This window comes from Populus trichocarpa, chromosome 19, assembly GCF_000002775.5.
Source record: "Populus trichocarpa isolate Nisqually-1 chromosome 19, P.trichocarpa_v4.1, whole genome shotgun sequence".
NCBI classification, from domain to species: domain Eukaryota; kingdom Viridiplantae; phylum Streptophyta; class Magnoliopsida; order Malpighiales; family Salicaceae; genus Populus; species Populus trichocarpa.
In genome coordinates this window covers 1,021,461-1,046,421 of record NC_037303.2, presented here as the reverse complement: position 1 = coordinate 1,046,421, position 24,961 = coordinate 1,021,461, and the positions used below count along the sequence as shown (strand labels likewise).

At 34.5% G+C, this 24,961-nt stretch overlaps 2 protein-coding genes across 2 annotated transcripts; both read right to left on the bottom strand.

Moving 5' to 3' along the window:
• Positions 1 to 979: 979 nt before the first annotated feature.
• On the bottom strand, positions 980 to 14,934 carry LOC18108024 (probable LRR receptor-like serine/threonine-protein kinase At1g07650). Its single transcript, XM_052449658.1, has 22 exons — positions 14,811 to 14,934; positions 14,569 to 14,632; positions 12,929 to 13,000; positions 12,764 to 12,832; positions 12,617 to 12,688; positions 12,442 to 12,513; positions 12,285 to 12,356; positions 12,090 to 12,161; positions 11,995 to 12,008; positions 7,055 to 7,286; positions 5,488 to 5,553; positions 4,886 to 4,942; positions 4,737 to 4,772; positions 4,605 to 4,639; positions 3,695 to 4,071; positions 3,422 to 3,617; positions 3,184 to 3,324; positions 2,765 to 2,883; positions 2,426 to 2,636; positions 1,921 to 2,294; positions 1,518 to 1,697; positions 980 to 1,424 (listed from the first exon to the last, which is right to left on the bottom strand). Exons 1-22 carry the CDS (start codon positions 14,932 to 14,934, stop codon positions 1,047 to 1,049), a joined length of 3,033 nt encoding a protein of 1,010 aa, XP_052305618.1. The 3' UTR covers positions 980 to 1,046.
• A 6,997-nt stretch (positions 14,935 to 21,931) lies between these two features.
• On the bottom strand, positions 21,932 to 23,956 carry LOC18108020 (legumin B). The gene is made up of 4 exons (XM_006370867.3): positions 23,626 to 23,956; positions 23,299 to 23,549; positions 22,700 to 23,206; positions 21,932 to 22,441 (listed from the first exon to the last, which is right to left on the bottom strand). Exons 1-4 carry the CDS (start codon positions 23,954 to 23,956, stop codon positions 22,049 to 22,051), a joined length of 1,482 nt encoding a protein of 493 aa, XP_006370929.2. The 3' UTR covers positions 21,932 to 22,048.
• Between the last annotated feature and the right edge of the window lie 1,005 nt (positions 23,957 to 24,961).

Genomic DNA, 24,961 nt, shown 5'->3' with positions numbered 1-24,961 from the left:
AAATCCCAAGTACGGTAGATCATGCCATTTAACTTTTGGGTTTCCAAAGGCAGAACCTTTAATTGATCAAGACGAGTAACCTTGAGCTTTACAAATCAACAGATCCAAATCTTTCAAAATCCAAAGAGGTGGTAGTTTCATCAAATCCAAATGCTCCTCTTCAAACCGTTTTCCCAAAACAATGAGGCGGTGATTTCAAAAACTCCTCAAAATAATTTCCAAAACAAAACAATTTTTAGTAATATTTTTCATAAAACAATTTTCAAAAGATTTGACATGAGTTTTTCATGTGGGAATTTGAATTTTCTTTGATACATTCAATATCAGAATCGAAAATACTTAAAATAGCTTGCTATGTGGCAAAGGATGTAAAGGTTTGCAACAATGGAAATGTGTCGGATAGACTAAGGTAGATGATTTTTCTTGAGTCTATCATGTAAAAGGCTTGCAAATATGGCTGAGATTAAGGTAGAAGTATAAAATATAATCAAGACTTTCAAGAAATCTTTGCAATTGCTTGTTATGAAGGATTTGATATGGGGACTTGTCACCAAATTGGATTGACTTTCCATGGGAATAATTGTTAAGGATGAATCCAATTATGTTTAACTTAACTTTTTAGTAACCGGGTTTTTTTATATAATTATTATTTATTTTATTAAAAAAATAACATAATGTATATCAGTATCCACAACTTTGACCATGAACTTTTAGAAATAATAGAAATACTCATAATTATAACTACTTTATAATTTTATTTATAAAGCATTCATGTTTCAAAAAATTTATATTTACCCTAGGTTCATTAATCAAACTTAAATAATTATTATTATAAATAAAAATATATATTTTTGCATAAATAATGTCAATATCACATATAATCACTCCATTAACTATAGGATATATACACTAGCAATAATAAGTACTGATTAATGAGAGTACTGATTAATGAGTAATGAGTCATACCAGGAAACATGAATAAAAGATAATAGCAATCTGTTTCTTATTCAGGATTTTTCATGATAAAAAATTTGTGGTTCGTGACATCAGCTTTTACTAATTGGATAAAGATCCTGGGCCGATGAAGAGGAAGAAGCAGTCCATGGTCCCTCTGATGACTTCACGAGGGACGGAGTTTCCCTTAAACTTCCATTGACAGAAGATTGAGCAAACTTGTTATGTAAGGCCATAGCATACCCTGATGGATCACCCAATGTGCTTGGAACCATGACCAGTTCCTCGACATCAGTTTTTCCTTCAAGCATGCTCACTACTGTAGACATTGTAGGTCTAAGTGCTGGAGACTGATTTGTGCATAGCAGGGCTACATTGATCATTCTAACCACTTCTTTCTTGTTGAATTCAGACCCCAATCTTGGATCAACCATCTCCATTATGTCCCCATTTGTTTTTAAATATAGAACCTGAAATAACCAAAAAAAAAAAAAAACTAGATATATAGCTGACTAAGAGTAAACATGAACAGACAATTAAGAGACTAAATGGGCATAACTTACCCAATCTAGAAGGCATACAAAATTCTCATCCCTCCTAAATTTGACGTTGTTCATCCCAGAAACAATTTCCAATGCTACAACACCAAAGCTGTATACATCTGCCTTGTAAGTTAAGTAACCATATAATGCATATTCCGGTGCCATGTATCCCCTGCACAGAAAGAATAACTCAGAGACATTTTACTAGTTTGCTTCAATAAAACATGTAAAAAATGCTAAATGTCTATTGTTTGTTTTTGTTTTCGATAGGCAAAATTATATTTCTTGCAGCCTAAACAGGATTTCGAACCCTGGATGATAATGTGAATAGTGTATTCATTTAGAGGAACACAGCCATAGATAGGGAGACCCTGATCCATGAGAACCCTGCAGTGTGTGATTTGAACCCTAGATGCCTGCCTACCACATATTTTGAAGCTAGCCCCTTCCATCGGCACTTCAGCCCAGTTACAGCATCATACTCTTTAAGACTAAAAGCTATCTTAGATAAATGACAATACTTGTGTGTTTTCCTTACTGTCTTCTTTTCAGGATTTTTCATGTGTTCAATAAACCCCGTGTTAATATCAGAAACCTCGTCATCAAGCTTGGCCATTCCAAAATCAGATATCTTGGTGTTCATGTCCTTGTCAAGAAGGATATTGGTACCTTTTATGTCCCTATGAACAATTTTGAGTGTCGACTCCTCATGCAGGAAAACCAGACCTTTCGCTATACTTACACATATCCTCTGCCTTGTACGCCAATCTAGCTTCGTTGCCTGGATTTCCTTTGTCCCTGTAATCATCATGCATAACCCAACCCATCAATTTCTTCTTCACTAATTCCATTTGTATGCCATTAAAAGAACTTGTTTTCTTTCCCATTACTTTACATAAGATACTATGGGGAAGTGATCAGAGGCCTACCGAACAAAACATGCGCAAGGCTATTGTTTTCCATGTATTCATATACCAGCAACAATTGCTTCCCCTCAATGCAACATCCATACAATCTAACAAGATTTGGGTGTTGCAAAGCAGAAATCATGCCAATTTCGTTCACAAACTCACGATTCCCCTGTTTCGATTTCGCTGAAAGCTGCTTAACCGCAATCTGAGTGCCATCTGATAGTACTCCCTGCAATATGAGAATAATTTTAGACAAAGAAAATAAGTTCACATGGCCATTCCGTGCTGATTTGATAAGAAAAAAAGAAATAATATAGTAGATAAGTAGCTGAATGAAAACAAAAATCTGTACTATACTTTGTAGACGCAGCCAAAACCACCTTCTCCAAGTTTGTTTACTGGATCAAAGTCATTCGTTGCGGCTTTGATTTGTCTGAAGGTGAAGATACCAGTTAGCAGATCTAACCCAACAAGTTCTGCCCAATGAACAAAGATATATGTATTATTAGATGTTCAGCATGAATGATTTATCAAAGGAAGAACACAGATTGCTAATTCCCATTGAAAAAACCATTCTTAAAGAGTAATATAAAACCATTCCTTGAGCTTTGCCAAACGACTTAAACCTTTGGATTGAGATAATTCTGTGACAAATGTATGCATTCATGGATAGACATACAGCAAATAAGATGAAGAAACTTGCTTATTGCCGTGTTATTACAGTGAGTGGATTCCTCACTAGAATTTGCAGAATCAAATAAATGTATCAACTGTACCTCGATCCCTCGATTTCCTTCCTCTCAAATAACCTTTCCACCAGAGAGTGGATAGAAGTATGATAATGAGGAATAATGGCAAAACCACAGCTCCAGCGACAATGAATCTCTTCCTCCTGCCTTTATCAGGTGGCTTGAAGTCTAGGCAGAAATAGAATTGCAGCAACAGCAAGTATTGTCAGATCACAGTAATAATTATTCCTTCATTATTATGCCATTCCATTATATGTCAACCTACCAGATTCCACATCAATGGCTGATATTAGAGGACCATATATTCCTTTCTTGGGAGACATTGTTGTTCCTTTCCCAGCCCAATGAAGGCGGATCTCTAAAGCTCCATTGGTTACATTTGCTGTATAATTATGAATGTATACCTCATCCACCCCTCCCGCTGCCTTAACTATATCAAAATCCTTCAGCACAACAATGTCCTGCGAGAACAATTCTTCAATTAAGCTGTCACCGATTGCATAAGGAATGAATCTATGATCTTTTAATTAATAGATACCTGAATATAAACATCAAATATCGGTCTTCCTAGACTGTAGTAGGATCTGTTATCCCTCATTACTATCTCTGCAAAGTGCAGCTTGATTGTGTAATTCCCATTTACCAGACAGGGAACGTGGTATGTGAGAGACAAAGGCGTGAGGCGTGCATTTGTGTACAATACAGAGTTGTCCATTCTGAGCATGGACTTGTTTTGTGCTATGTAGTTATCCAATGAAGCAGGAACATCCCAGAAATGTCCTGAGGTACTTGTTTGCCAATCCTCTCTTTTGAACGCATATTTTGCTGCACCTCCTGGCTCATCATCTGCTTCGTAGATGGTGTTTCCAATGGTGGCTTCTGGTCCCCCACAATTAATGTGCACTGAATATCGCTCTATACATAGAAATAAAAATGTTCGTGGCCACCGATATGATTAAGCAAATTGTAACACAAGAAATGTTAGGATAAAACTGTCAGATAAAGAGATTAAATCGCAGAAAACAGAACAGAAACAATCAAACACATAAACAAATTAAGATTTTGTGATGCAGGAGCATCTTTTTCCTCTTGGAGTGGATACCGTGGTGGCACCCATGATGTGACGGCTGTGTCAGGGGTCTACGATGGTGTGGCCCAAACATAAAAGGACCTTTGGATTTATGACTGAGACACTATCAGCTACAACTATAGGAATAAATTTGTCCGCCAACATTATTCTAGGCTTTTGGGATAAGCTAGTAGTTTATTCCTAAACCAGTTGGATGTCTTAGATTCGATTTCTTACCACAGGTGAATGACTGAGATTCTATGATCCAATGAATAAAGGGATAAATTTATAGTCTAGGCTAACAGGTTGTTCCTGCATCATTTTTCTGTCTAATTCCAGGTGAAATGTAGAAGTGGATAGCTTTACAAATTAAGAGTACCTTCTGAACAAGCACTCAGGCACTCAACAGGTTTCCTGGAAAGATTGGCAAGAGAGAATCATTAGTTTATAAATGACAGAGAAGAAAATAAAATGATCTACGTTTTAGATATTTATCAAAGTTGAAGCTTACGAATAGTTCCCTCCCCGAGTACTTTTGAACAGATTTCTGGCAAACCAACAGAAGAGTAAAGTTTTGCAGGTTATGAAGTGAATGGTGATGTAAAATGTAGCAGACTTTCAAAATCAAAGGTAAGGCAAGGAAAATGAAATCAATCTTACAGTGTATCTCTACATTTTGCTTCCGAAGTAAAATTGTTGTATGAAAGATCGAGTTCACTGAACACAAAGATAGATTCCTTAAACATTCAGACAGTATTTCTGAAATTTTTAGAAAATTGCACGCACATGTTATAGACAGACACTTGGAAGATATTGCAGTTGGGTAGCTTTTGGTTATTATCTCAAGATAGAAGCGATGGAGATAGTTGGGACAGGAGAGACGTGTATTTCCTGTTCTTAAAAGTTAGAAATTCAATCCACAGTTGTCTCGGAGATAGATTTATTTTTATATCTTCATATGTGTCACTGCAACAAACACATTTTTGTTGCTAATATATTTGTCTCTTCTATCTTAGGACACTAATCAAATGAAACCTTGGAGATAGTATGATCATTCATGCACTGAAAACTATCTGAAAACTGGGAAGGATAAACTGTTATCTGCTTCTCATCAGTATAGCTCTTCAAAGACTAGGACATATTATTAAACCTACAGCACGCATCTGTTATAGGATAAGGGAAACCTAAAGTTAATGGATAAAATATATATATTACAAACTAAAATCTCAAAAAAAAAAAAAAAATTGAGAGAAAAAACATACTAGCGATAGCTTCTTTGGTTGAACCAATCTGGGATGGGCCCTGTAAACATGTTCCATGTAAGATACCTATGCAGAAAGTAAGAATTGTCATTTGGTTGAACATTTGTCCAAGGCTATCATTGTAAAAGACTGTTTGGAGGACAAGTTTATCATCATAATTGCTGTACTCTACCATGAGAATAACTTGAAAAAAGGATTGAGCCATCGGGTCAGTTCGGGTCAACAATTTTATTAAAACAAATTAATTTTGTTCCATTCTTTTCACAAGATATTGACCCGGTCGGGTTTGGACAGGGTTTGGCTAGGTTGAATAGGTTTGGCAGTTCAATGTCTTGTATGGTTCAACTGGAATCTCGGCCCTAGCCAGGCTCTGAGTCCTAGATTTTCCGGGTCAACTTGCGATCTAGGTTTACTAACCATGCTTATCATATGGAAAACATTAATTTCAGAAGGTAATATGATATAGTATACTAACATTTTCTCCAAGCTTTGTAGGGCATCATAATTTGTTGGAAGAGAACCATTTAATCTGTTGAAACTGAGATCCCTGTTTTCGAAAAGAAGGGAAAAAAAAGAGAGGATAGACCACGGTTCATAATGCATTTTGAAAGTTATTTACAAATAATAATGTAGCTGCAATCTGAAGACAGCAGCTCTAAGAATCCATGAGATTCACACTTCAATCTTCATGTAGATGAATGACAGAATGGATGATGTATAAGGAATAGAGTAAATTACAAAATTTTCAGTTGTGCCATTCTGGTCAAATTTATGGAAAAATTTCCTGAAAAGTTGCAATTGCTCAGCAGCCTGCAATATACATTAATTTCATGTAAGCTAAATATATATGCTGTGTTGTAAATTAAATATGATCCTGATATGAGAGTGTCAGCTGCAGGAATAACTCACAGATACTTAATGCCTGCTATAGATTCTAGGTTGGGAAACTCTGAACCATCTCCTAGTAAGTTACTTATTTTTCTGCTCAATATAAATGTGAGATGTTCAGGATTAAAGTTGTAACTGAGACCATAAATTTAAAACAAATATCTTACAGATCAGTTAGATTAGTCAAGAGAGATATGCTTGAAGGAATGGGTCCAGTGAAACCACTATTAGCTATTTGGAGACAAGCAATGTCCCACCTCCACTATGTGCTTAGTGGGAATACCTAATCTCCACTTAGCACAAGTGGAGGCAAACGGTGGGCATAAATCATGGCATGATTTATGCCCTTCACTCCTAGCTTAATATATATGTATGCTCAGTGAAGAGCTGTTGTGCTAGTGTGTGAAGAACGCAGAGAAGAGTGAAAACACAGAGAGAAAAACGTGAGAGAGAGAGCTTGAGTTGAGTAGAGAAGATTTTCTCCTCCTCCTTGTTTTGTTGTTTGTATTGTTTTTAAGCTTGATTAATACAAACCAGTAGCTCCGTGGAGTAGGCAAGTTGCCGAACCACGTAAATTTGTGTGTGTTTGAGTTCTGGAATTTCCCAACAACTGGTATCAGAGCTTCTTCTTGAAAAAGAGGGTGTTTGATCCAAACTCAAAACTCAAAGTTCTCCAAACGTGTTTTTGCCATTACCATCGTGTAGAGGAAGACGAGAAGAATTCTCTGGTGAAAACCCGGCGAAGAACCGACGTCCTTCATGACCGCACGTGCCAGAACGCGCCGACCCCAGGACTGCCCACGCACACCAACGCGCCTCACGCTCCTCACGCGTCTTCCTCGCCCGAATTCCTGCAACTGAACCGGGTTGACCCGGCACGTCATCGCCAGTCAGCAGCCACGTCAACCATTCTGCACAGTCATCCAGCCACGTCATCAGTCCAGCCAGCAGACACATCATCGCCTGCCACGTCATCACAATTTACGCGTGTTATTGACATGTCATCAACGTGGGCCCTGTAGTGCTTACGTGGATGACACGTCAGAAAGCCACGTCATCACTCTGGGTTAAGATTCAGTGCTTCGCAGACACTATTCTGGCCTGACACGCGGCTTCATCTGCACCGTCTGTTGACCTAAAACTTTGACTGTTAAAATCGGAGCCATCCAAAGTCCGATTTGGGTGATCTCAGTGTCGTTTCCAATAGTTTTGGCCGTTCCGGACACATCTATAAGGTCAGATTTGACAGATTCAAATCCGAGACATATTAAAAAAATGGCAGATGAAATAAAGGCCGCGGGAATTGAAAAATTTGATGGAACTGATTTTGGATATTGGAAAATGCAAATTAAAGACTATTTATATGGGAAGAAACTTCATCTTCCTCTATTGGGGAGCAAACCAGAGAATATGCCAGAAGAAGATTGGCAAATTCTTGATAGACAGGTTTTGGGCATTATCCGGTTATCCTTGTCGAGAAGAGTCGCTCACAATGTTACAAAAGAAAAATCCACTGCAAAATTGATGGAAGCCTTGTCTGGGATGTATGAGAAGCCCTCAACAAATAATAAAGTGCACCTGATGAAGAAGTTGTTCAACTTGAAGATGACAGAAAGCACCTCTGTTACACAACATCTCAACAACTTCAATACCATCACAAATCAATTGTCAACTGTTGAGATTGAGTTTGATGATGAGATTCGTGCACTCATTTTGCTAGCTTCACTTCCAAGCAGTTGGGAAGGTATGAGGACAACCGTGAGCAACTCAGCTGGAAAATCCAAACTGAAATATGATGACATCCGAGACTTGATTTTAGCTGAAGAAGTGCGAAGGAAAGACTCAGGTGAAAGTTCAAGTTCAGGATCAGCTCTCAACATTAACACTCGAGGGAGGAAACAGGATAGAGGCTTATCCAGAGGCAGATCAAAATCAAGATACAGAAGTAAAAGCAAGTTCGGACCCAGAAAGCAGGTTGAATGTTGGAATTGTGGCAAACCTGGTCATTTCATGAGGAATTACACAAAACCGAAAAAACCTGAAGCTGACTCTGCAAACGCTACCACAGATGAGGTGCAAGACGCTTTGATTCTTGCTGTACAAAGTCCAATTGATGATTGGATTCTTGATTCTGGTGCTTCATTCCACTGTACACCACACCATGAGATGATGCAAAACTATGTTGCTGGAGATCACGGTGTAGTCTATCTGGCCGATGGACAACCAATGGAGATTGTGGGTATAGGAGATGTGCAAATCAAGACACTGAATGGATCTACATGGAACTTGCAAAATGTAAGGCATGTTCCTGGACTAAAGAAGAAGTTGATCTCAGTCGGACAACTTGATGACAGTGGTCATTCAATCCTTTTTTCTGGAGGTATGTGGAAGGTATCAAAGGGAGCAATGGTTTTGGCTCGTGGAAAGAAAACCGGCACCCTGTATATGACCACAAGATTTGCAGACATTATTGCCTCTACTGAAGCAGAAAATCAAGTACAGCTATGGCACTGTAGACTCGGCCATATGAGTCAAAAAGGGATGAAGATACTTCAGTCGAAGGGAAAGCTGCCAGAGCTTAAAAATGTTGATCTAGACATTTGTGAAAGCTGTGTTCTTGGAAAACAGAAGAAGCTCAGTTTCTTAAAGGTTGGCAGGACCTTAAGACCAAGAAAGCTAGAACTGGTGCACATAGATTTATGGGGACCGTCTCCAGTAGCATCTCTTGGAGGTTCTCGGTATTACGTGACTTTCATTGATGATTTTAGCAGAAAGGTATGGGTCTACTTTCTGAAAAATAAATCTGATGTGTTTGAAACATTCAAGAAATGGAAGGCTATGGTTGAGACTGAATCAGGTTTGAAGTTGAAATGCTTGAGATCTGATAATGGAGGAGAATACATTGATGGAGGTTTCAAAGAGTATTGTGTTGTTAATGGTATCAGAATGGAAAAGACCGTTCCAGGCATACCGCAACAAAATGGCACTGCTGAACGGATGAACAGGACCATCAATGAATGAGCTAGAAGCATGAGGTTACATTATGGGTTACCTCAAACATTTTGGACCGATGCAGTTCATACTGTAGTTTACTTGATCAACCGTGGACCATCAGTTCCTTTGGAGTTCAGATTGCCCGAGGAAGTATGGAGAGGAAAAGAGGTACAACTCTCTCATTTAAAGGTCTTTGGGTGTGTTTCCTATGTGCATATAGATTCTGATGCTCGCAACAAGCTAGATGCCAAATCCAAGAAATGTTTCTTCATTGGCTATGGAGATGAAGAATTTGGATTTCGGTTTTGGGATGATCAGAAAAGAAAGATTATCAGAAGCAGGAATGTGATCTTCAATGAGAAAGTTTTGTACAAAGACAGATCAAGTGTAGAAACAGATATGGCTGATTCAGATACAAGTTCACAAAAATCTGAATTCATAAGATTAGAAGGGCTTCCCGATGTTACTGAGCAGAGCAAAACTCAAGAGTCTTTACAAGAAGATTCAAGCACATCTGTACCCACTACTACACAAGAAGATGCGGAGCCAAGTGAACCAATTGTTTATGCTCGTAGGTCTTCAAAGACTGTAAAGCCCCCATAACGGTTCACACTTCTACTGAATTATATTTTATTGACATATGGTGGTGAGCCGCTAAGTTATGAAGAATCCTTACAAGATGGAAACTCAAGCAAGTGGGAGTTAGCCATGAAGGATGAGATGAGTTCGTTGCTGAAGAACAAGACATGGGAGCTAACCACACTGCCTGAAGGAAAGAAGGCTTTGCAAAACAAGTGGGTTTACAGAGTAAAGACTGAGCATGAGGGAAGCAAACGGTTCAAGGCAAGACTTGTTGTAAAGGGTTTCAACAAAAGAAAGGGATTGACTACTCTGAGATATTTTCTCCAGTTGTGAAGCTTACAACAATCAGAGTTGTTCTGGGGATAGTAGCAGTAGAGAATTTACATCTTGAACAATTAGATGTAAAAACAGCATTTCTTCATGGTGAATTGGAGGAAGACATTTACATGCAACAACCAGAGGGGTTTGCAATACAAGGAAAGGAGAACCAAGTCTGCAAGCTAAAGAAAAACCTATATGGTTTGAAGCAAGCTCCAAGACAGTGGTACAAGAAGTTTGACAACTTCATGTGTAGTTCAGGATACACAAGATGCCAGGCTGATCATTGTTGCTATGTCAAACATTTTGACAACTCCTACATCATTCTACTATTATATGTGGATGATATGTTGATTGCAGGATCCAGCATTGAGGAGATTGACAAGCTGAAACAACAATTGTCAAAACAGTTTGAAATGAAGGATCTGGGAGCTGCTAAACAAATACTTGGCATGAGAATCATCAGAGATAAAGACAAAGGCATACTAAAGCTTTCACAAACAGAGTATGTCAAGAAGGTTCTCAGCAGGTTTAGTATGGAAAATGCTAAACCAGTCAGTACACCTCTGGGGAATCATTTCAAGCTCAGCAAAGACCAGTCACCAAAAACTAAGCTAGAATGTGGATACATGGATAAGATTCCATACGCTTCAGCTATCGGCTCTTTGATGTATGCTATGGTCTGTACCAGACCAGACATTGCCCATGCAGTGGGAGTTGTAAGCCGATATATGAGCAATCCTGGAAAGCAGCATTGGGAGGCGGTAAAATGGATCATGAGGTACTTAAAAGGTTCCTCGGAGACTTGTCTTACCTTCACAGCTGGTGGTTTGAAACTTGAAGGTTTTGTAGACGCTGATCTAGCAGGAGATGTTGATAGCCGAAAGAGCACTACAGGATATGTATATACTCTAGGAGGTACTGCTGTTTCCTGGAGTTCTACCTTGCAAAAGATCGTCGCTCTTTCAACAACAGAAGCTGAATATGTTGCAGTCTCAGAATCTGCAAAAGAGTTCGTATGGTTGCAGAGTTTTCTAAAAGAATTGGGCAAGATGAATGGAAAGGGTACTTTGTATAGCGATAGTCAGAGTGCAATCTTCCTTGCCAAGAATCCAGCATTTCACTCCAGGACTAAGCACATTCAGATCAAATATCACTTCATCCGACAATTGCTAGACGATGAGCAACTGATGCTAGAAAAGGTCTGTGGGAGCAAGAATCCAGCTGACATGTTAACCAAAGGAGTTACACTTGACAAACTGAAGTTGTGCAAAACTTCAGTTGGTCTTCAAGGATAAAAGATATTTTTTTCATTGTTTGTCTCCAAGTGGGAGATTGTTAGCTATTTGGAGACAAGCAATGTCCCACCTCCACTATGTGCTTAGTGGGAATACCTAATCTCCACTTAGCACAAGTGGAGGCAAACGGTGGGCATAAATCATGGCATGATTTATGCCCTTCACTCCTAGCTTAATATATATGTATGCTCAGTGAAGAGCTGTTGTGCTAGTGTGTGAAGAACGCAGAGAAGAGTGAAAACACAGAGAGCAAAACGTGAGAGAGAGAGCTTGAGTTGAGTAGAGAAGATTTTCTCCTCCTCCTTGTTTTGTTGTTTGTATTGTTTTTAAGCTTGATTAATACAAACCAGTAGCTCCGTGGAGTAAGCAAGTTGCCGAACCACGTAAATTTGTGTGTGTTTGAGTTCTGGAATTTCCCAACAACCACCAGCTTGGATCTCTCTGTTAATACAAAATTAAAGGGGGATTAAGGTTCTGCTTCAGTGATGAGATTCGGAGCTTGTGGTAGAAACTAGCACATACAATGTATCAAGTTGTTTCCAGCTCTGAATAAAATCAGGTATTCTTCCAGTGAAGTTATTGCTGCTAAGCCTTCTGCATTCGCCGAAAGGAAAACACAGAATCATGAAACTTGGAGAGTAAAGAGATGCATCTGTAATATCAAATACTGCAACTAATGAGTATGATACACAATAACCATGTGAAATGAGAACCTACAGTTCCTTCAATCCGGTCAGCTTAGTGAGAGCCTGGGGTAACTCTCCAGTGAGATTATTGGCACTGAGAGTTCTGCAATCACAAAAAGAGAAAAACACTTAGCATTCAATAATCAGTTAGGACTTCATTTCTAATGCAAAAGCTTGAATGAACTGACAGATTCTCCAGGTTAACCAAGCCTCCAAGCTCAGGGGGAACAGTTCCAGAAAACATATTGTTCTGAATGTTCCTGCATAAATGCCAACTCTCAGGATTACTCCTGACTAAACAATTGAACAAATTTAAATATAAAAAAAAAAAGACAAGAAATTGACTAGTAGAAAAATGCATACAATGATCTAAGTGTGGTAATATTTCCCAGATAGCTAGGAATTTTTCCTGTCAAGTTATTCACGCCGATAGACCTGTTGTTTATACAATCTATTAATTATGAGTAAGCAATTCCTTGGCTAGAAAACATGAGTCCAGGATTTTCTTACAATAATTCCAGCTTGGTATTAGCCCATTCAGATGGTATATTGCCACTCAGGTAGTTGGCCCAGAGATCTCTGCAGAGCAGATAGAATTCTAATAAAATCGAATCATACGACGCAAATTCACGGTGCTCAATCTGTAGAAATGTAGTAATTTGAAGCACTGCTTACAGATGTTTAAGGTGTGGTAGTTTCTCGATAGCCTTTGGGAGAGTACCGTCAAGATCTTGCCTTTTGAGATATCTGCATTGCGAGAACACATGGACCCATCAACTCCTCAATACTTTCAACCATTGCAAATCAACAATCATATGTGAAGAAAATACAAGACAGAACTCCTCAATGCTTTTCTTCGGATGATTTTAGACTCTTAAGCCTAAACTTCTGACAAATGGACCATTTTCTTCGCTGAAGATCCTTTCTTTGCTATTCACTACATGTTTAGCTTGATTTTATATAATTTTACTGCTAATGAATTGCATCTGAATTTCTCAAAATAAAATTCAACTATCGAATGGGGTTTATGAGGAGATTTAATCCACCACAAATAGTCCTCCACTGTATTATTTTCCGGTTCTACGGATTATTTTTTTAGCATAAAAAATTATTTAAGCATTATTAATATGTTTTCTAATAAAAAATTTATTTTTTAACTTGAAATATAATGCATATTAAATGACATATTTTCTAAATATTTATTTGGTGATATATTGGATGATATTTTTTTTAAATATTAAAACAATGACATATTAAATCGATCATAGTTAACTAGTCAAGTTTGTGACCGAGAATCATGTTTACCTTATAAAAAAAATTAAAATAAATTATAAAGATCAATTACTAATCAACCCAATATTTTTAAAGGATAAAATAGAAAAAAAAAAGAATAAAAAAAAGCTATCTATGTCAACCATGGTTAACCTCCAAACGCATAACTCGAATCATGAGATCGGGATAACAAAAAAAAATTTAAAAAAAAATATGAAGATCAATTTCTAACCAGCCCAATATTGAAGGTTGAAATTGTACAAAAATCAATTTAAAAAAAAAAACCTAAGTTAACTCTGGCTATCCTATTAAACTTGTAACCTAGAACAAGAGACAAAAGAACTTCACAAAAAACAAATAAAAAAATTACAAAACTCCATTTTCAATAGATCTAATGCTGAAGATTGAAATCGAGAAAAAAAAATCCAAATCATTTAGACCAAAATAACTCAACAGAAATCAAATTGAAAAAAACTACAAAACTCGATTTTCTAAAAGCCTAATAGTGGAGGATAAATTTTTTTAAAAAAAATGAGTTGTAGTTTGGTAAAATAAAAAAGAGATAACCTTATAGAAATTAAATAAAGAAATGACTAAGCTCAATTAAAAAAATATTAAATTAGAAAAGGTCAAAAATATTGAAAAAGTAAATCCAGGTTAATCTGTTAAATCTGTAACTTAAATTATAAAATTAAGATAAATTCATAAAAAAATAAAAATGCCACTACCAACATATTTAATATTGAAATCAAGTAAACAAATTAAATCCATGATATCAATATATAACTAATAAAAAGAATTGAGGAAAATTATGAAGTATAATTTTTAAAATAATCTAATATTAAAAAATAATTTTTTAAAAAACTAAATAAAAATATATATTAAATTATTGAAAATTAAAATTAAAAAAAATATTACGAGCGTGACTACTTAGCCACACATTTAGTATTTTGTTAATTCCTTCAACTAGCCCCATCAGAATCCTTCGTACCTCAAATTTAAACTGAAAACAAAAGCATGGAGTGGTAAGTGAAGAAATATACATGGCTACAACGTGGCACGTTCCCCCAGGAAATGAGCAGTTGCAAACAACTTCATTGTCAGAATCTGCTAAAACCTCACTGCAAGATGCAATTAGTAACATGGTTACAGAATTAATATGACGCAGTGAGGACTTTGCAGATAAAAAAACTCCTGCTAGAAGGCATTACAACTGCATGTCTTCCTCTAAACATTAAAGAATCTGCCCATCTGAACCAAATTAAAAATATATATGTATATGTACCTTCATCAGGAGCAAGGCTCCCAACTTGGGCCTCCAAGTTAATTGCTCCCATGCAAAACATTAGTAACATAAGCACAAGTAAGCTAGACGTGATTCTCAAGATGTCAGAGAGTGCAGGAGCCATCTTCCTTAGTCTGCAGTCCACTTTAAGAGTTAATATATAGGCTGCCTGAAGAAAGCTTTATGTATTATTATAGTTGACTTGTCAGAATGGTGTAGGTGTTTCTTACGTTGTCATATATTAAACAGAAACAATAAAACGTGTAGGCAAAACGCTGTGGAGATCACTGTGCACTCCGACACGAAGAACTATTCATTGTGACAGTTAATTAATGATTTGGAGAGTGGTTTCGATTCTTTTTCAATGACAAATTGGTCATTAAAGGAATGAAATGGTCATTTTCAATGATCAATTGATCATTAAATGATTGAAATGAGTTATTTCTGTCTTTTCAACTTTTTTGAATAATAAAATTACCCCTCCACTAAAAAAAATTGAACCGCTGGGCAAGAATATTTATGCTTTAATGTGTTTTACAAAATTATAAAATAACTTTTATGCCTTTAGAATCAAAAAAAAAAAAAAAAAAGACGAGTATTCAGGGGTGTTTATGTTTTTTCATATGAGTATTTTTATTAATATAAGGATCATGAAGGATGTTTTGGACTTTTTGTTATAAATAATTAATTTTTAAATCAAAAGGCCGTAGTTGTCAGGTTTTCATGCATGGGCGCGTGAGAGACACTCGTGCTTTTTGGGCGGCTCGTGTTGCTTCTCCTAGTGGCTAAATTTGTTGTTCTGCCATGTTATTGGAATCGCCACCTTGCCCACCTTTAATTTTCTCTTGGTGCGGCACGTGATAACAACTTGTTGTCGGTGATCATTTTTTTTTTCTTTCTTCATTCTTTTCTCTCTCTTCCAGATAAACTACATGTTTTTTCTATTTTTTTTAATTTTAGTCCTTATATTTTTTGTTTTTTATTCTCATCCTTGGCCCTTAAATTACAATTTTTTATGTTATTTTTTCTACTTCGGTTCTTATTCTTTTGATTTCTAATTTTTTTTCTTGCTTTTTTTGTTAAAGTTTTGTTGTTTTCATCCTTTAATCAAAGTTTATGTTTTTTTTTTTTAATTTAGCCCTTACTCTTTTGATTTCTTTTTCCTTTTGTTAAAGTGTTTTTTCTTTTCAATTTAACCCTCCAATTAATTTTTTTTTATTTTCACACTCATTATTTTAATTACAATTTTTTGTTTGATTTTTTTTTCCAGTTTCATCCTTCAGTGTTTGATTTGTTGGGGATTGAGTTTCGTGGTTTTTCTATTTGTCGTGCTTCTGATATGATAACATGGATCACGAGTTTTAACTGCCTTTCATCAAATTTTAAATTTTTTTTTTTTTGCTAAAATTGAGTGCGGTTTGTACTTTTTGGATCGTTTTGATGTGCTGATGTCAAAAATAATTTTTAAAAAATAAAAAAACATCATTGGAATGCATTTCGGCACGAAAAGCTATTTGAAAAGCAACCTCAACCACAATGCCAAACACGCTCTTAAGAGTTGACACAACTAAGGATTCTTTTTTTCTCATTTTCTCTTATGATTTTATCATTCTATATTTTTTTTTTTAAAAGATTGATTTTGTGGTTATTTTTAATTTATTTTCTTTTGGTTTATCTTGATCTCATGGCTTAAGTCATGGGGTTTACAAGTCTTTTTGGAATAGAGGTGTTTTTTTTAAAAAAAATGTTTTGTTTTATATTTATTTTTTTAAGAATTATTTTCCTTTTTTTTATATAGATAAGTTTTATTTTAAAAAAAAAATTTATTTTACAAAAATATTTTTGATATATTCGACCTTGCATTGTATTTTTTTCCCCTTTCCTTGCATTGTATTTTGTTAATTTTAATAAATAAATTTAGTAGATACAAACGGACAAATATTTCATTTTGCAAAATTAAATATTTTAATCTATATTCATCACTTGATTTTTTTAATTTCTTCTTTAGTTATTGTTAATGATTTATTTTATTTATTTATATTGATAATTTTCAATTTATTTAATTAGATATCTAGATAAAGTTTTTTATTTACACTTTGAATTTTTTTTTATAAAAATATGTTAAAATAGCTGTATATCCAGATTAAAATATATATATATATATATATATATATATATATATATATATATATATATATAACTTGCTGCAGAGTACCGAGTACAGGTCAAATATTTAGTAAATAGACAAGCACACACGAAAATACACCCTTGTCTGTACTAGACGACTTGTGCCCTTCCATTTTATCTAAAAGTCAACGGGAAGATTGGTAGGTCAAAAAATAATAATAAATATCATTGGGAAATTGGAGAGGAAGAATCCGAACTAAGAAATACGAATTTTACGTTCACATATTCATTTGTGTGTGAAATGGAGAAAAGATAGGCTATAATTCTTTGAATCCACAAAACCATCGAAGAGACTGACTGGTAGTTTCTTAAAATGATGGTATATCAACGTTTTATTAGGTATTGTTTAGTTATTTTGCTAAGATAATTGAAACAAAAACAATGAAGCTAAAAGTATATTTAGTTGAAGTAAAAAAGATAAAGATATAAAAATAATTTAAAAATGAATTTTTGTACTTTTAAAATATGAGATAGAGATGATATATTTTAAAAAACAATATTTAATATTTTTTATTTCTAAAATATTTTTATAAAAAAACTTTCAATATTTTTATTAAACTAAGACATGTAAAGATAAAAATAATTATCTTCATAGTTTTAAAACCTGACTCAGGTGTCAACCATATGTAAGGTCGAAGTCACAGGTCAAGAGAATCAACCCTAGATAACTTGAGTCAATGTAAAAATAAAATTAGTTGTTATCATAATTTTAAAATCCAACATGGGAGTCGACTCGAAACAAGGCTTGAGTCACGGGTCAGGAGGATCAATTCATGTTGACTTGGGTTAATATAAAGATAAAAGTAGTTATTATCATAGTTTTCAAAACCAACTTGGGGGTTGACTAGGCAAGGCTTGAAGGGTCAACCAGGTTTAACCTAAGTCAAAGCATGAATAAAAGTAATTATCATCATAGTTTTAAATTCTGACTTGTAGATATGACGATTTAATTCAAACCAAATGGATATCAATCCGGCTTGACCTAAATGTGTGGGTATTTGTTAGATGGTTACCGTACTCAATGGATAATGGGTAGGGTATAGATATTATCAAACCCAACCCGAAATTCACCCAAAATTAACCTGAAATATATATTTATAATTGTCAAACATTTAGATTTTTTTTAATACAGTAAAATATATTCATATCTCAGGCATAAAACTCATAAATATGTATAATATTATCATTTAATATGTAAATACTTCATATACATATATATAAACTATATTTTTATTAAATAATAAGTAATAATAGATAATGAACAACCATATGGATGCTCGAGACTTGATAGATTATTTATGAATATCTAAATTTTTTACTTGATAAATATTGGATAGGGTATGAATATTTAAATTTTTTACCTGATAAATATTGGGTATGGTATGGATATTAAGAAATCTAACCTGCAAATACCTATATTTATCCCTACCAACTCGAGAGTCGACTTGAGGCAAAGCCCAAGTCACATACTGGGAGGGTCACCTTAGATTGACCCTAAAAAAATTTCAAAAAAGAATCAAAGCAACTTGTTTTTAACAAAATAAATTCAAAAGTAATTAGTCAATGATAATTTATTAAAACACTCTCACAAGCATATATTTAAAATTCTGATTCTCATTTTTCATTATAAAACTAAATATATTAATAAATATTACTTAGAAATATTTAACAAGTCTATAATATTATATTTAAAGTATTTATATTATATGCATAGTTTCATTTTATACAATAAACTATACATAAATATGTGATACAATAAACTCTTTTCTTTATTATTATACTTTTTATATCTTATTCTTTTATTTTAAGTGATTAAATAGTTATATATATATATATATTAAATAAACTTCAAAAAATATTAATAAACGATTTTTCATAAAAAAATATATATTTTAATTTATTTTCTATGATACTGTCAATATTGAAAAGTAATTCAATTTTTATAAAAAAAACACTTAAAAAAATTAAAACTATTTTCTACAAATGAACGAGCTATTAGCATTTTTAGGTAATTGGCCATGTTTCCAAATATAGTGGCTAAACAATGTACAGCATTACTCAGGTATCGCATGGAGGGTAGTTGAAGCTAACATCAACATTCCAAATTAATTTATCGATAATGCATCTGATTAAGTCTGTGATCCCTTATTATTTGTTACCAAGAATTATTTTTGTTGGGACCAGCATTCGGCCTTGCTACTGTATCTGGATGCTACCAATTCACAACTTCTCACTTGGACATTTTATCAACCATCATACATGCATCAAATATTTCTTTCAGTCTACATATTCACATTAAATTAATTTAGCTGCTTCTTTCTTCTTGAAGTCAGACCCTAATCTTGGATCAACAAGCTCCATTATGTCTCCATTTTGTTGTAAACTCAGCGCCTGAAATAAACCATAAGGCAAAAGTAAAACAGACATGTAGCTGTTTTACTGTCTAATGTTCGAGAACTCGTTATTGATTAATAATGTGGTTGTGGTTGTTTTTTAAAGTGTTTTTTATTTATAAATTTATTAAAATAATATTTTTTTTATTTTTAAAAAATTATTTTTGACATTAACATATTAAAATGATCTAAAAATATCAAATAAATATTAATTTAAAAAAAAAAAACCATAAGGCAAAAGTGAACAGACACGTAGCATACTCAGAAAATGGAAATGAATTGAGTAATAACTAGTTAGTGGCCCCTGGGCGGAGCTTTTGGTCATTGTCATTAGACTAATCTTGACTCTGGGAGTCAACATGGCAGCTAGCTTACCTTGGCGTTTGCTCTAGTTTTGAAATTAAAGCTTCCCAGCTATTTTTTAATTTTTATTTAAAAAATATCTAAAAATTATTTTTTTATTTTTAAAATTTTATTTTTAATATTAACATATCAAAATAATCTAAAAATACTGAAAATAAATTAATTTAAAACAAAAAATAAAAAAATTTAATTTTTTTAAAATACTTTTGAAACTAAAAAATAAATGGGATTTTTTAGAATTACATTACAAATAGTGTTTTATGAAAATTTAGATTTTTTATATTTTCATATTATTTTGATATGCTAATATAAAAAATAATTCTTTAAAAATAAAAATAATTTATTATTTTGATATATTTTCAGATAAAAAATCTTTTAAAAAACAACTATTACCATATTTTTAGACACACTCTAAATTAAGTAAGAGTTAATTTAGTATGAACCAGTAAATTTAGCAATGTATCAATGTATCAATGACTTGATCGAATAGAACAAACCCAATTTTTTTTTAATCCAAATCAGCTATGATTTAAGAATTAAAAAAGGATATTTTTTTTAAAAAAACATTATACTTATAATTATATAATTGAATTAAAATAAATTTACTGAACTTATCATGAGTTTAGCGGTATGAAGCCATGTCAAATTAAAATATTATTTGTTTTAGTATTTTTTATTAAAAATATCAAAATCAAAGTAAATTTAATTTTTAATATAAAAAAGTTTGATGGTTGAATTATTTATTATTTCATGGATAAGGATATCTTTTTGGTAGTTGAATTATTTATTATTAATCTTGGTATTTATCATGATTATGAAAGTTTACTACAATGGCGTGCATTAAATAAATTTTTAAAAAAACCTCACATAAACTCGTAACATGTCGGTTTACCCTCCATCTACCTAAGAAAATAGCACAACATGATAAAGTTTAATTTTTTTAAAAAAATAAATATTATTTTAATATATCTTTTAATAAAAAATACTCTAAAAAATAACTTACAATTATTATTATAGCTATGGCTTACACGTTACGGAAAATTATTGCCCTTGCGTGTGAGATTATTATGTTATGATAACCACTTGCTTTACCATGTCGATCTCAGTACTTGATAACCCGTTTCTCTGCCATGTACGTACATCACGAGCTTACCTCAAATAATTCATTTTCTGAACAAGCTTATCTCAAGATATTCAATGGCATACATTGTATAGTACGTAGATAAGTGGCCTGCAGAGAAATTCTCTGCGTGGTGCTTTCACTATGAAGGCTGACAATGGTGGGGCTATATGGCTGGCGATCAGTGATCTATGACAGTTTTTCTGTTTTGTGTTTTGATTATTTTTTTTTACTATATTACCCATTCAAATCTACTAGTTATCTACGCTGGGCAATCATTCATTGGGGTTCTCTTGGGATTTTAAAGAATGACATTCATAGTTAATTGCTATAAATTATATTTTAGAATTTTATTTAATAGTTGAAGTTATTATATTAAATTAATTCTTTAATAAAATATTATAATTTTAATAATTAAGTAGTTACGGATTTGAATTTCATCATTTCTATTTATTTAATAACAGTTAATTATAAAATAATATGAGCCGATGTAAATTTTAAATTTAAAAAACTTTTACTTAAAGAAATATATTAAAGGAATATATTAGAAAACAATATAAATTATATATTAAAATCTCACTGAACAATTTAAATTATTAAGTCGAATTGATTTTTTGATATTAATTAAAGTATATTGATGAAATGATTAAGTATACGATGGAGAAGAAGGAAATGAGGAGATTTTAATTTAATTTATTTAGTTCTTTTTATCATGGATTTGAAAATAAGAAAATAAACCCAAGTGTAAAAAACTAAAGGACTTGGAACTTGGAAGAAGAAGATGCTAAAATGGTGGTAGGAGGAAGAAGAAGACGAAGAAATTATAAGCAACTTTAGATATTAAATCAATCATTGTTGCAGCAAATATTATCATGTTTGACTCAAGGCATCAGTGTGTGTGTGTGTGTGTGTGTGTGTGTGTGTATCGTTAATTGGTAGTGATGATGGCAATGTTATCATACAAACTTGAAGTGGTCGTCGTAGCTAGAAGAACTTCCTCTTCTCTCACATTGAAAGGAAATATCGAAGAAAAGAAAGCAAACATTTCATTTCCCGCATAAAACATGCATAGTACAAGGTTCCATACAAGACCACATTACATGCCCTCTTAGGCTTATTTCATTCTCTACTGATTTAGACATACAGCCTCTTGCTTGTTCAGCTTACAATTGCATTCATGCAATCTCATCACTCCTTCCAGATTGTGAAGGACTAAAAACGCTAACTTCCTCCCTGTTGTTCTTAAGCCTCCTAGCATCTTCCCTTGAGATCTGGAATGAATTTGCTACCACTTCCACTGGCAAGCCTCGGATGGTGGAGACACGTCCAGCCAATTCACTAACTTGTGCATTGTCGTTGGTTTTAAATGATACCCACTCGAACCCTTGGCTTCCTGCCTTCTTCACTACTGCAAAGCTTTGTGGTGCTGTAACTACTTGACCCTCGCGGACTTCTCCATCAAATATCGTTTGTCCATTGTCTCCAACAATCTGAATCCTTCCATTTCCCCTGGTGATGTAGATTATGCTGTGTGCATTCATATTCCAATGCGGTGACATCATAGCGTTCTACAGTGCATGCATGATCACATTCAATGTACGTACATTAGTAAGAAATTCACAATAAATTAAGCAAGCATGTGATATTTGACCAAAACCTGGACTCATAGCACGACCAAGTGATACTACAAGGGATTACTATATATATCGCCAATGACACAATTCTGATCCACATGAACCCAGTTTGTGAAATGTTTTTGTAACAAGATAAATTGTTGTAATGTCAAGAGAAAAAAATTTCGATGAAGAGTGCGTAGACTTTCTTACCGGGTAGAGTACACCTCTCTCAACACTAAGCTGGACAGATCGAAGGATAGGGAGATTGAGGCTGTTGACAGTGGTGAGCCGTCCAGCACGTGGATTAAAGAAATCAGCACGTTCTGGGTCATTGATGTTGTGCTTCAACCTAGCAGTACAGAAAGTTTCCTCTATGCCATTGAATCCACCACCTCGTCCCCCTCGGTATTCAATTTCACGTTCTTCCTCTCGACTCTGATGTGGACTTACCACCTGAAGCTCATGCTCAGCTCGGACAATGATGCCTCTGTTATCTTTTTCGTTCCTCATGCTTCTTGCTAGTCTGGTGTCAATGTTGAAAGCTTCTGCCAGGATTTTCTCATCGAAGCCGCCGAAGACATTGCGGTGTCTGTCTTGCTGGTGTCTCCGACTTTCACCTTCGTCTTGGCGTCCACGTTGACCTTCAAACTGGTCTCTCTGGTATGAGCTTCTTTGGCTTTGCAATTCTCGTTGTGGGTTGCCAGCAAGGAAAAAATTCTGAAACGGCACATTAATGTTTGCTTATAATGTAATCCTTGTTTGCTTATTAATTACATGATATCGCATGCTTGAATTTTTGTGATTCTTACCCTGAAATCCTGATCAAGCTGGTTGGCAGGATTGCTTGTGTCGAGAAGTTGAACAAGAACGAGAGGTGAATCACCATCGTTATAAAACCAATCAGCAACTCCCGAAGGCAAGGCAACTACATCACCCTCTCTTACTTGTCGAACCTTCTGGTGCTGGTCTTCGGAGCTTTGACTTTGATCTCGAGAAAACTGCCCTGATGATTGGAATGTCTCTGGACAGCCTGGGAAAACAGCTCCCTGAATGCCCCTTCCTACATTGACACCAACAGAAGTATATTAATTAATTGTAACTGTGAAATGGTAAAGAATATTTAAGCGCATGCATACCTTGCTCTACATAGACAAGCTTAGGGGCATTAGAGTATGCAGGCAACAAGAGGCCTCGCTGCTGAATGGTATGGCGGATAACTGCAACACCAGCACATTGAAACTGCTCATCATTTTCGTCCCAAATTTCAGTGACACCAGCCTCTGATTTAATCCTCCGAGCAGGCTCGAGGGCATTGATCCTCTGAAGTTGGCATTCGCTTTGTTGAAAGCTGCGTCGTCGCGCTTGTTGCTGGTCATGTCGCGAGGTCACTTGCTCTATCTGAGCAAAGCAACAATTGAAGAGAACAAGAAAGCAAAGTGTAAGAGAAAACAAAGTAGAGGAAGACATGCTTGTTGAAACTCTTTTGTATGGTACTGTGTTATGGCAAGATTAAGGGCCCTTGTATTTATAGGCAAAATAGTGTGGGCTGAGGATTTGGGACGTGGCGAAAATAGTTAGGACTAGAGTTTTTGTTGATGCTTTCTGCATGTAAATTTGTCCTTTCGATTCGCATGTCTGCAAATGCTCTTTCTTGCTTACACATACATTTTCTTCATGGGTACGTGGTGATTCGAACATCTTTGTTGTAAATGGTGGGCGTTATGTTCGATATGAACGCTTAAAGACATAGAGGGATGCACAAGGACTGTTTTATGGATTTGTTCCTTGGCTAGCAGCTTCAATCGTTTGTAGTTGAGTTTGTCCTGAATATGTATTTCTTCCGGTTGGTATGTTTTTGTATTTTTTTTGGGTTTTGTGTAAATGTATGCAATTTAAGATTATCTACCAATGAGAAAAAAAAATTCAGAATGGATTTATAAGTTTTTGTAAGAGGTTAACCAATATCTTAATCATCCTTATAACACTTAAACTTGTTTAATTAAGTTTTTCGACTGATATAAAGTTTGATTGAAGTTCATCAAAGTACTTGGCGATTTCGTTAATATCATCCCTCCGTCACTAACATCATCAAGAAATGAAATGGATGACACCATTAATGGGTTTGAATGGGTGGCGGCGGCAAGTAGAGCATCAGTATTAGAGACTTTTGGTGCTAACAAAAATTGTTGTGGCTTCCTCTAATCAGTTATAAATGAACTAAATGGTTTGACGACTAAAAAATCTTGAACTCCAATTCAATGAAATGAAAGAACATGTTAAGCATATTTCACAGTTTAAAACTACAAATTAAGATCCCACATGGACCATATTAGGGAATGTGTTGTCATTTAGGAATTATTGTGTTTTCCTTGAGTTGAGAAATAATTAGGAGGCTTAACCTAATAGTTAGCCAACCCTTTCTATATATATGAGTAGGGCAATATACAATAGTAAAGGTGGAGATTACCACAC

What these genes read in the sequence shown, in the direction of transcription:
- LOC18108024 (XM_052449658.1), bottom strand. Translation starts at nt 14,934, where the DNA reads ATGGCTCCTGCACTCTCTGACATCTTGAGAATCACGTCTAGCTTACTT. An exon ending in GTTTTGGCTGCGTCTACAAA is followed by an intron (nt 2,637 to 2,764) that starts GTATAGTACAGA and finishes CTCATATTGCAG; the next exon opens with GGAGTACTATCAGATGGCAC. An exon ending in GGCTAGCTTCAAAATATGTG is followed by an intron (nt 1,698 to 1,920) that starts GTAGGCAGGCAT and finishes GCAAACTAGTAA; the next exon opens with AATGTCTCTGAGTTATTCTT.
- LOC18108020 (XM_006370867.3), bottom strand. Translation starts at nt 23,956, where the DNA reads ATGTCTTCCTCTACTTTGTTTTCTCTTACACTTTGCTTTCTTGTTCTC. An exon ending in GCTTGTCTATGTAGAGCAAG is followed by an intron (nt 23,550 to 23,625) that starts GTATGCATGCGC and finishes GTGTCAATGTAG; the next exon opens with GAAGGGGCATTCAGGGAGCT. An exon ending in AGAGAGGTGTACTCTACCCG is followed by an intron (nt 22,442 to 22,699) that starts GTAAGAAAGTCT and finishes CATGCACTGTAG; the next exon opens with AACGCTATGATGTCACCGCA.